Source organism: Pelodiscus sinensis, chromosome 5 (genome assembly GCF_049634645.1).
Source record: "Pelodiscus sinensis isolate JC-2024 chromosome 5, ASM4963464v1, whole genome shotgun sequence".
NCBI lineage: Eukaryota > Metazoa > Chordata > Testudines > Trionychidae > Pelodiscus > Pelodiscus sinensis.
The window spans coordinates 11,821,573-11,834,120 of record NC_134715.1 but is presented as its reverse complement, the minus strand read 5'-3'; the positions used below and the strand labels follow the sequence as shown (position 1 = coordinate 11,834,120).

The window sequence follows — 12,548 nt, the reverse complement described above, 5'->3', positions numbered from 1 at the left end:
GTGCGGCTTGGCTGTTTTTAAAAATGGCACCGCAACGCCAAGCCGCGTGTGACCCTGCCCCTGGCGTAGCCCTGGCTCCTTCCGGCGCTGCCGCCTGGGTTGATAGCTTCCCTTCTCCAGACAGGGTCAGCTTGCCGGCCTCCTCTCCGGAGTCCCTCGGCCCGGTGGGGTCTTCTGGTGGGGCCATAAGAGCTGGCAGTGCCCCAGTGGCTCCAGTGCAGAGCGCACATGTATGCTTCCCCTCCATGCCGGGCCGGCAGAGTGGTGCCCCAGAAAGCGTGGTGCCCTACGCGACTGCATACTCCGCGTATGTCTAAGGATGGCTCTGTAGATAACCTTCTGTAAGTTGGTTGGTTCTTATTGCTGTGCACATGTTGAATGCTCATATGTTGTTCTAAAATGCTTCTAAGGAACAGTCTGTGTGTGTTTGTGTTTCTTTCAGAGCCAAACAGTTTCAGAAAGAAATCCGGCATCTATATTGATGGTTTCCAACTAGGGCAAGACTTTATTCATCTGTATCATCTTCTGAGAAACTACAGCAGTTACAGGAATTCAAAATTGTATGGCCCTGATGTAGGTCAACCACGGAAAAACACTCAGAAATTGTTGAAGAGGTAACAAAACAGAAACCTGTCATCACAGGCTTGATAAGAGAAGGCAGTAAATGGAGTGTAGAATGCAGACATGCCCAGGAGGTAGGACTGAGAATGTAAGGGGTCTGATTCTATAGTTGGACCATGCCTAAGGTGTTAGGATACTGAAAAATTAGATTTAAGAATTGATTTTAGGAGAGAGGGGTTGGAAAACTAGCGTCAACAACTATCTGCCAATCGGAGTGTGAATGAAATCTTAACTGATTTGCAAGACATTACAGGCTAAATCTCAGCTAGTGCAAGTTGGCTCAGTTCTACTGATGTAAACAAGGAGCTACTCTGATTTGTGGCAGAAATTCACTAATCCACACATCTTTCAGTCAATACCAAAAAAGTGTCCCAACCCCCCATTTTTCAGCAACAAAAGTTTGATTTAGTAACACAATTTGCAAAATATTTTTCAGTATGTATAGTGTACTGTGAAATATTACCAGAAATAAGTGGCATAAATTGAGTATAATATGTGCAACAAATTTTAAAAATGAACTCAAGGGAAGGAGGAGGATTGGGCAGGATATTATGAATATTGTTTTTGGTTTACGTTAGGGAGTCTAAAACGTAAAGCGTAACTGTGGTAAGATTACAATGCTTGTATAATGAAAAGCTTGTGTGTTAGGTTTTTATGCATCTGATATCAGTCCAAACCCCCCAAATCTACTTCTGCTATAGTCACTAAATGCTGTTTAAATAAAAGCTTTAAATAGTACCGTGCATGTGAGAATCTCAGAATACTGCCCAAACATGAATTAATCCTCAATAATCCACTAATGTAGGGAAATGCTATCTAACCCCATTTTATAGGTGAGGTAGACTGAGGCCCAGCAAGATTGAGTGACTTGCTCAAGATCACTCAGCGAGTCATTCTTAGAGCCAGGATTAGAATCTAAACATTTCTGGTTTCCAGGCCAGGGCTTGGTGTAGTTGACTCTGCTGGTGTGGTATTTGTGCTCATTATCAGCACTCTGATTTCAGTACTGTGTCTCCAAGTTTCTGCAGCTCTGTTGTGTGCTCAGTCAGTGTCATGAATAATAATGAAATGATACCTTTTGTTTATTGACAGCTTCTTGAAATCAGGAGGGAAAGTAATTGATTCTGTCACTTGGCATCAGTAAGTATTCAGTATCTATTCAGCTGCTATAGTATAAGTAGATACAGATTTTTGTGAAGCATTATTGATTTTAAATACAGCAACAGCGTAGCTGGAAAAACGGTTAAAACCGCTCCTGATCAACCCGCTCACTGTGGCACTCTCTTCCCGTCTGGTGGCGGGTATGCCACAGAGAGAAGTTGATGATGACTTTACATACAAAGTGGGGTCCTTTAGCACAATCAGTAGGCAGGACTTGGGAACCTTTTTTGGGTCGGGGGCTGCTGACTCACAGAAAAATCAGTTGGGACTGCACAAAAAAATCCACCTCCCAGACGGGGCCTTCGACTGAGAAGCAGAAAAACACTCCCCACGTTCCCCTCACACACTAGAGCCTAAGAGGGCCTGGGCTAGTAGGTTTTGTGGGCCTCCCTAGGCTCTGGGATGGGGCCAAAACCAAGGGGGTTCAGTATGTGGAGGGGGTTGCTGGGAAGTGGGCTTGGGGTGTGGGGTCTGGGTGGGAGGTAGGATGCAGGAGTCGGCTGAGGATTTGGGAAGGTGGTAGGGGGCAGGAGTGGGCTGAGACTGGGGAGAGGGGGCAGGAGCAGGCTGAGGGTGCAGAGTCTGGGGCATGGGGAGGGGAGCACTTACCTGGCATGCTTCTCAGGGACGCACATGGATCCGTGTCCCCCGCCACTCCAGGCACCAGTCTCTGCTGCTCCTATTGGCCGTGATTACAGCCAATTGGACTGGTGGTGGAAAGGCCTCCAGGCAGTGCTTTGCTGAGCCGCTATTTCCCCAGCCAGGAGGAGAAGGTGGAGCACAGTGCACAGAGCCACTTCCTCCCCACACCAGGCAAAGCCCATGGGTTGGATCCAATTCTGTCTTGCCTGACTCCAGCCCACAAGACTCAGGGCATCCCCCCCCGCCCCAACATCAGGGAGCCAGCATGGGGAGGCTGTGGGTCTGGAGCACCAGCGCAGGCTTCCCAATGCTGGGGGGAGCCCCGAGGTCCAGATCCAGGCAAGCCAGTGGCTGGATTTGGCCCTCCCGACCATTGTTCCACAGTCCCGCAGGAAGGCCACAAGTTCCTAAAAACATAAGTCCCAGGTGCAGTACTCGCTGCCAGTGACTCACCTGGCAGTGTAGTGTTACACTGACACCGAGTTAACAATACCCGCCTTTACTTTTGTTCTTCTTTCATTAAAAGATGCAGGACCCTTTCTTGTTATCCAGCTGAACATGGGGGTTATCATAGTAGTGAGCAGGCTGTGCAGGATCAGACCTTAAAAACTGATTAATCAAAAGTTTCTCATATTTCAAAAGGATTCACCAATACAGCTTGTTGCAACAGTGTTGTTCTGCAAGGCTTTGCATGTGAAAAGGGGAGGGTAGCACATTGTTGGAAGTGAATTATTAATGCTCAAAAGCCAGCAAAGGATTTAATTGGCAGCATTTGTAAACACAGACTTTTTTCTTAATTTTTATCAGGTTTGCTTGTGAAGTGTCGATGGAACCAGACTTTTGATAATTCTTTCATGGAAGTTTTGTGTCTTTTTCCAAAATGCTAGTCTGTTTCTTCTCCTTTCCACCATGCTGATGTATCCCATGTCTCTTACAATTCGGTGAATGAGGTTTCTGCTGTGATTTTACCTCTGTTTTTCCCAGTTCTGAATAAACAGGATATATCCAGAGAAGAGATTTTTAAAATGCTAGGATCATCTAACAGGCCACTTAGCACGCAAGAGGTCCCTATATCGCTGCCAAGCAGTGGCTCTGTAGCTCTAGCAGAGATGGAAAGATGTAGTGGCATTCCTGAGCATTTTATAATCTAAGCATGGCCAAGAGCATCTTTACCATGGCCATGTACAGGGCTCCATGTAATTATTAAATCTACATAAGCAATGATCACAAAAGAGATACTTTAATTGTGCTAAGTTGGATCCAAGAAATCATAGCAGGTAAATTGTTCAAAGCAAAACAGGGAATTAAGCAGTTTTCCTGAACAGGAAAAAATATTTTTCCAATGGACAAGTTCAGGTGGGCTTTTGCTTATGATGCGTTTGAAGAGGCAGAAACAATGACATGTTCAGAGCAGCAGCCCAGGTTGTCTCAAAACTCCACAAATGCACTTTTTAATAACTTTTTGATCAAGGTTTTATAAAATAAACTAATTAGTAAAAATCTATACAAGTGAACCCTCTAAGATATTTCACGATATGCAGGAAGTCTGCCTTAGTAACAGAGCCAGCAACTAATGTAGAAAAGGGATTTTGATATAGAACTCCACAGTGGGGAGTGTTGGAATATTTTAGGACATTCAGGCTCTGTGTGAATGAGGAAAAGCTATTTAAGAGAGGCAGTGTTTGCTTTATGATCTAAGATTAAAAATCAGTTTCTTTACTGGCCAAATCTTGTTTGAGTTTCGGTTTGCTTGTAGAAGGTGATGGCCTCAAAACACCGGTAACAGCCTCTGTACTCTTCAAGGTAGTTTTCATGTCAACAGATTTTTTTTTAAGGTCAAACATAGTAATGCTGAACCCAGGATTGGCAGCTAAGCGAAGCAGGGGTCAGACTTATGCATTTTTAAATGTACTTCCAAAGGTGAACCACAAAGCAAGAAGGAAAGCATGTCTATGTTACTGTATAAAGAAAATCTCAAAGTTATTTCTATTCCATTCCCTCCATTTGCACACAAATGTACTTTCTTTTCTGACCATTACATTAGGAATATCAGGCTTTGACTTCCTGTTGTGGGTGGATGGCCTTAGGGTATGTCTACACTACAGAGGGTTTTTTTTGGAAAAACAAATGTTTTTCCGAAAAAACTTCACTTATGTCCACACTGCAATCACGTTCTTTTGAGGGAAAAAAAAATCAAAAGAACTGAGGGGTTTTACCGATATTGGTAAACCTCTTTCCTGCAAGGAAGAAGCCTTATTCCAAAAGAGCTCTTTTGGAAAAAGGTGTGTGTGGATGGGGAAGAGGGAGTGCTTTCGCAAGAAGAAAAAGCACACGTGCCTTGGTCCATAGCTTACATGCAAGATAGCATTCACACAGAATGGATGCTATCTGTCAAAAAAGCAGATTGCTTTTTCAATGCACTCTCACAGTGTAGACACTGTCTTTCGGAAGAAGTTTTTTTAGAATATCTGTTCTGGAAAAGCTTCTTCCAAAAGAAGCCTGCAGTCTAGACATAGTGATTTTGTGGAGGGCTGAAATGGTAACACCACAACAGCTTGTAATCAGAGATGTTGAATTTTCCCAACCCATAAGGCAGGCCTGACTTAACACCCCTCGCCTCCTTTAGTTGCTGAAGGGGAAAGATGTAGCCTTTTGGGGATGTTATTGTTACTTCCAAAGTCTTTCAGCTAAAATAAGGATCTAATATAAATAACAACTTTATTTTTTTTCTGTTTATCTTTATACATTAGTGGTTTTCAACTTATGTGCAACCCTGGGGTCTATAGACTGTGTTATATTTCCAAAGGGGTTCACAAATGAAAAAAAGGTTGAAAATCATTGTTCTACAGCATAAAGGAGCAGTACAGGCCACACACATATCTATCAGTAAACATTTAATGATTTGGGATCTAGATTTTAGAAATTTGGGTTGATCACAATTTTATAATGTATAAAATTCAGTGGTTGATGACCAGCAACTAGTATACATGCACAGGTAATAAAACTAAGAGAAGACAGCATTGAGATGAATAACTATATCAAGAAACAAAGTTCTTTAGATCATGCTTTGTAATACTGCATCATTTATTTTTGCTTGCTGAGACTGCCTCTTATCTTTTCAGTTACTATGTAAATGGACGAAGTGCTACCAGAGAGGATTTCTTGAGTCCTGAAGTGCTGGAAACCTTTATCACAGCAGTAACAGATGTTCTTCAGGTACAATGTTATGTTAAATTGTCTCAGCACTCAGCTACCATGATGATGGGCATATAAGAACCAGAGTAGAAATTGTTGGCAAGCAATACATCTCAAGAATCTCAATTTTTAGAAGCCGTATTCATTGTAAATAATCTCCTATATGTTTGAGAAGAGTTTCTGTCTGTATGCCTATGCATGAGTCTTTGTTCAAGAACTCCTAAATGCTGAGAGGTAGGACCACCAAATGGTGTATTCAGATTCCTCTTATCATAACTTAAGGCAAGGTAGGGGTTTGGTTGTGCCAGGAAAATGGGATGTGCCTAGAATGGGATTTCTTCTTCTAAAGCCATACAGAAGAGACAGAATCACCAAGCAGATGAAAGGGGCTGGCTGGGGGTGCGCACATCCCCATCTGGGACTGCCCCGGCCCTGATCCTTCCACCCCCTCAGATGCCTTTCAGGGAGGGGCAGGGGTCCAGCTCCCCTCCCTTGATTCATATAGAGAGATTATTGCTTGTTCCCCTTCATCAAGGAGCCTGGGGAAAGTGCATAGTTTCCTGCATTCCTCACTCTGGCTGAGGAGCGCAGGGGTCAGATGAACTGGGACCTGCCCCAGCCGGGGGACATGCACCCTCCCATGGCCACTGAGAGGCACTTCTCACCTGGCTCCAAGCTACTGTGGTGAGAGGAATAATTCTCTATCCCCAGAGCAGCCTGCATCCTGAACCCCTCATCTGCAGCCTCACACAAGGCTTCTACACGCCCTCCCCTCCCCCACCCAGGTGCCTTTTAGAGAGGGTAGGAGTAAAGGGGGGACCTGAAGCTTTCCCTGTTAAGCTTTCAAGAAGCACATGGAATCTTTTTCAGGGGAAAAGGTAATATGCCATGTTTATTGAGAATACAGTAGAAAAGCAGTTAGCATATGCTTCATAAAGACACACACACCCTGCAGATGGTGCACAGTTACTGGTCTTTTGTGGCTCAAGTCAGTTTTACTGGCAAGGCTGACTGAGGGAGGAGTCAGGGTTCCTCTGAGGCTTGGCTTACAGAACTGAACCCAGAGTTTAAAGGCCAGAGCTCCTCTTCTTACACATGTAAGTTTCCACTGGAGTCTGTCGATATTGCAATGTCATGCTGCAATCATCCACCCTTAAGGGGTATTAATCTGTGTTTTCCAGGATTATCCTTTAATGGTGATTGTCAGGCTTTCCCTCATTGTCTCTCACTCTTGGGGGGGGGGGAGGGGAAGGGGATCTCTGCCTGTCTCCAAGGTTGTCAATGCTGCTAATTTAATTCAGCCTAAAGACACAATGGTTGTCTCTTGGTTATCTTCAAAGTTTCCACTTCTTGATCAGCTGGGCATCTGCGATGGCTGTCACACTTACACATCCTCTATTCGCACCACACAATTGTACAGAGTTTCAGACAAGATTAATAGTTACTAGAAGACACAACTTAATTTGTAATGCTAACAGGGAGCAAGGCCTTACAGTAAATAGTATCTAATCATGAGAGCCGAGAGAGAAATAGAGGCAAACAGAACTTACAAGCAAGTCATTATACATGAAATCATTATGCATCATACCTACAGCCGTATAACCAATACTCTCCAATACTAAAAGTACATTTTTGCTACACCCCCTCCCACCATTTCGTATGGGGACATTGCTGACCCGAGCAAGGCTGGCTAAATCTTCTAGTATAACATCAGTGATGCTCAATGGCCCGGCACCCTTGGGATGTGACCGGGCCTGGACAAGGGAATTTGCTGAACCAAGGGAGGTCTCCTGTCACCGGCCTCCCAGGCACCCGCTGGCTCTGCTTCTGGCCCCAGCCCCTTTCCCCGCACCACACCCTGAGGCAGTTTTGCTGCCAGCACAGGCTGGACCCTTCATTCCCAGGACTATTTGTTTGTGCCATCATAGCCCCAGGGAAGAATTTATGGCCAGATTCTGCCCCTTACTCTCTCTAAGTAGTACCTTATTCCCAGAGTCCTCCTGCTGACTTCAACAGGACTACTTACATCGGGGGTTAGGCCCAGAGGCTGGATGTGGCCCCCAAGGCTCAGTGCCCGCCTTGGGGTACTTGTGCTGGCAGTCCAGGTCCCCCCTCTTTTTTACTTCTCACTTGTGTGGCCCCTGACTGATTTTTCTGTGGGTCAGTGGCTCCTGACCCAAAAAGGTTCCCTACCCCTGACTTACATAGTAAGATACCACTCTGGGTGATTAAGGGCTACTGAGTCTAGTTCTGATTTTGTTTAGATTTGGGACTCTATTATTTAATAGAGTTTAACAGTCCATGAATCACCACTGTGGTGTCTCCTGCTGGTCACTGGTCACTCAGTCCAGCCTCAGAGCACCCTCTCCTGGCAGTGTCTTATCTGCTATTACCTTTTTGTCTGTTACCCATGATTCATGAGGCCCCATTGGGGGAGGGATAGCTCAGTGGGTTGAGCAGTGGCCTGTTGTGAGTTCAATCCTTGATGGGGGCCATTTAGGGATCTGGGATAAATCTGTCAGGGATGGTACTTGGTCCTGCCATGAGGGCAGGGGACTGGACTCAATGACCTCTCAAGGTCCCTTCCAGTTCTGAGATAGGTATATCTCCATATATTATATTATGTCCCTCCCAGACCATGGTGCCCTTCCCTCAGGGTATTGCCCCATGGAAGTGCTCCCACACTTGGGAGTCCTCCCCTCCTAGGGAACCCCAAACTCCTGCACCCACCTTGCTTCAGTGACCCACTTCCAGTCATCATCTATCCCCTCATCATTGACAAGGGGGTATGGACCTGCTACTTCCTCCTGCTCCTCTGCAGCCCTAGTACATCCCTATTGCTGAGCGTCAGCCTGGGGTTTATTCATGCCTGAGATGCCCTGGTTCATCCTGCTTTCCCTCAGCACTGCTCTAGCCAAGGTGTACCCCATGCTAGCAGCAGCTACATCCCTCTCCTTCCAGAGCTGGCGTAAGTGTGCTCCTCTTGGCCAGCCATTTTTTATACAATCCTGATGGGCTCTGATTGGCTGCCACAAGCTCTCTCCTGATTGGCTCCTTGTCTCATCCCTCTCCCAGAACTGTTTAAACCCCTTTTGTTCCAGGGTGGGGCAACCACCTCCTCACAATAAAATTATTTCCCCTACTCCTGTCCATCAGAACTATTATGGAGCCTTGCCTCATTAAATAGGGTCGTATTAAGAGGCCCTGAAAGTCCTATGATTTTTCCAGGGATCTATTCTAAAGTCCACAATTGTGACTGTTTAGGCAGTCATAGCTGTACTTACTTTTCTCTTTTTATCCTGATGACACAACATTTTCTAGATTGTTGATGGAACTGTACCTGGTAAAAAGGTGTGGTTAGGAGAAACAAGTTCAGCCTATGGAGGTGGAGCTCCCAGACTGTCTAATACATACGTTGCTGGTTTTATGTAAGTAGAACAGCATGTCTTTAAAATTACCCTATTTTTTTTCCTGTGGGATTTTCCACCAACTTAGCCACCACCATTAAATGCCCAGCATGCCAGCAACATTCCTCTGTGTAGGACTGGCCATCTTTGGAACCCCATAGCACTTCTGCATGTACAGACCCAAGGTGGCCACTCTCATGCCAATTAGTCCCCAGGGACAAGGAACATTGATCCCAAAATATTCCCTAATCCTGTTGGAAACAAGTGAAAGGGATCTAGCCAAAGATATAGTATCTTATGTTACATGGTGGCTAGGAAAATGTTTGCTTGACTTTTAACACTGTATAGGAGGGGTAGTTAAAGTAAGTGTTGTTTATAGGCCACAGTACAACCATTGTAGCATTATATGGGATTGCTGCCTCATGTTCAAATTTGGAGATGTGGCCCAGCAAAACTACAGTTGTCAGCACACTAAAACAGATTAAACTGGAGAAAAAGTTCTGGTACTGTCCCTAGCTTCACCAATAGCTGGAGCTCCTTCCACTTGTGATGCCAAAACAAGATGCAACTGACAGAGCGCATCTTCACCACATGATTGTCTGACTTTTTTTCTTTTAGTTGACAGTGAAACAACTAACCATTTTTGTTGTTGCCACTAATTTCAATGTTAATCCTTTGTTAAAATGAATGGATGGCTCTCACACTTCTCTCAGAAGTTTAATTTCAGTCAGTCGGTAGATAAAACTGCATTGGTTTATGCCTGGTTCATGTTTTAGCAACCAAAAAATCTAGAGAATTATTTTTAAAAATGAAAGTAAAAGCTAGAGCTCAAAATGACCTCTTCATGAGAGACTCCATCTGAACCTTATTGCTTCAGCTCAGGGTTGTCTCTCTTTACTCAGGACAAAGATGGTGATGACAAGAGAGTTTAAGGAAACAGCATGGTAGAATCAGACACCTAGTGAGATGAAATGTGAAATGGATTTTCAGCAAAGTTTCTGCCATTTTTGTACTTTGGAACGTACAAAAATGAGGTTTTTTTGTACTCAACATTTATCATTTTATTTCTTGTTTCTGCTGCATGTACAAGGCAGTTGAGATTGCATGCAACGTTGTCTAGCTCTGCAATTTTTCCCATTTATTTTTGGGGAGTCTGCATTAATATTTTTCTTTTTTTCCTGTTCTGTGGCAGGTGGTTGGACAAATTAGGACTGTCAGCCAGACTGGGTATTGATGTGGTGATGAGACAAGTGTTCTATGGAGCAGGAACCTATCACCTGGTAGATGCAAATTTTGAACCTTTGCCTGTGCGTATACAATAGCATTGCCTTAATAATCAGCATACATACTGTATATATTTGTATTCCATTAAACCTAATATGGAGAGATATGCCCGGTATTTTTACCTCCCTAAAGAGACTTGTATATAGGTATCTGAAACATACCTTGGTATGATCCAGAATAATGAGCAGTTGTGTCAGAGCTACTATGTAGCCTCGGGTGCCTTCCAAAGCCTTTCTGTAGTAGCTCTCACCTGGGCTACTCACAAAGCCTTCCAGCATGTGTGTGTCAGTGTGTAACTGCAGACCGTCAGCCACACTTGGATTATACTCTAGTTCTCACCAGCTTTGGCTATACTGCAGGGTGATCCCTACACATATTCTCCCCCTCTTCCAAGATGTATGTTCTGTACAGCCCAGACCTCTCCTGGGCAGTAAAAATTATATTACGTTTTTTATTCCTTTAAGAAATAAATATGCACACAACATGCCACCCCAAATGGAATTACCCAGACATTTCAATTTAAACGCACTGGATAAATGAATAAAACAAGTTTAACTAGAGAAAGAGAGGTTTTAAGTGAGCACAAGCAAGGAGGCATAAAAGTCATAAATGGCCACAAGAAAAGTAAAGATAAGATAGATTGTTAAATTAGGTATTAGTAAACATGTCAGATTCAAGCAACATTTCTCATCTCTTCTGGAGCAGGGAAATGGAAAGAGGTGCTTTGGGATATTTGTCCCTCTTTTTTTATAGTTTCAGTCCTTTTCTTGAAAAATATTTCTAGATGGGCACTGGGAGATAAGAGTCTATGTGGAACATGTTCCCTGCTAGCTTTTTCTTACCTGTTTGAGTTCCTTTCTTGCTTGTTTATAAAATACGGTCTCCTAAAACCAGGCACTGCTTAAATGCAAAGCCAAACACACATTTCTATCAGAGGGGTAGCCGTGTTAGTCTGAATCTGCAAAAGCGACGAGGAGTCCTTGCCCACGAAAGCTTATGCTCCTACACTTCAGTTAGTCTATAAGGTGCCACAGGACTCCTCGTCGCTTTTACACATTTCTATGTTTGAAACAGACCTGTTAGTCAACCTCTATTTTGGAAGGGCTGAATGGTTTGGAACATGTGTTAATAACATCATAGAGGAAATTTTGATAACTTTACAGACAACATTGTCACACACATTTTATCAGTACCAACCAGCAAATTATAAGTTTTCATACAGGTGTTGTACAAAAAATATTGCAATCGTAGTTTCAGCATGCTGGTATTAAAAATGAGAGGCTGCAGCCTGCCCTCCAGCTCATGGCTAGTTGTAATTGGGGTCTTGTTAAAAGTAACATTTTGGACACCCCAGTACAGAACATCATAGTGTAAGTGTAATATCTCTTATCTAAAATACCTTGTTTGCCATATGGAAAAATCTTTTGTTGTATATGCCACACAGGATTATTGGCTTTCTTTGCTGTACAAAAAACTGGTGGGCACCAAAGTACTGAAAGTTGGCCTGAAGGGAGCAGATCCAAAGAAGCTTCGAGTGTACCTTCATTGCACAAATAACCTCAAGTAAGCATTTAAAGACAACATTCAGGAACAACTGACTAAAGTAAAAACAGAGGCCTCAGTGCACACTGAGCCTATTGAAACCAATGGAAGCATTCTGACAGGCTCAGTAGTGCTTAGACCAGGACCCACTTGATCTGCAATTATACAGTGTAACACACAGAATGGGCAGAGGACTTCAAAAAAACAACATTCAGGAGACTCTGATGTAGTTTTCACAAATAGGATTATTGGAATTGCCATAGGGAATTATATAGGACAGGATAGATGGGTCTTGTGGTTAACTCCCTGGGCTGTCTTAGGAAATCTGAATTTTATTTTCTGCTTCAGACATTGTATGTGACTTAGAAAAGTCACCAAGTCTCACTGTGCCTCAGTCCCCCATTTGTAAAATAAGGATATTTATTTTCTCTCCCCTTATCCCTTTGATCTATCTTGCCTGTTTAATCTGTAAACTCACTGGGTTATGTCTACACTACCACCCTAGTTCGAACTAGGGTGGTTAATGTAGGCAACCGAAGTTGCAAATGAAGCCCAGGATTTGAATTTCCCGGGCTTCATTTGCATATTGCCGGGCGCCGCCATTTTTAAATGTCCGCTAGTTTGGACTCCGTGCCCGTGGCTACACACGGCACGGACTAGGTAGTTCGGATTAGGCTTCCTATTCCGAACTACCGG

At 43.8% G+C, this 12,548-nt stretch overlaps 1 protein-coding gene across 3 annotated transcripts in view; it reads left to right on the top strand.

The window, feature by feature from the left end:
• The window catches only part of HPSE (heparanase), a 35,611-nt gene that overhangs the window by 18,647 nt on the left and 4,416 nt on the right, over positions 1-12,548 (top strand). For 2 of the 3 annotated variants that reach the window (XM_075929506.1, XM_014570808.3), the window contains 6 exons: positions 443-614; positions 1,714-1,761; positions 5,547-5,640; positions 8,941-9,047; positions 10,219-10,333; positions 11,755-11,873. In XM_075929506.1, the coding sequence (XP_075785621.1) occupies positions 443-614; positions 1,714-1,761; positions 5,547-5,640; positions 8,941-9,047; positions 10,219-10,333; positions 11,755-11,873 (655 nt within the window). The remainder of the gene's footprint in view (positions 1-442; positions 615-1,713; positions 1,762-5,546; positions 5,641-8,940; positions 9,048-10,218; positions 10,334-11,754; positions 11,874-12,548) is intronic. The other variant, XM_075929505.1, reaches the window with a different exon arrangement.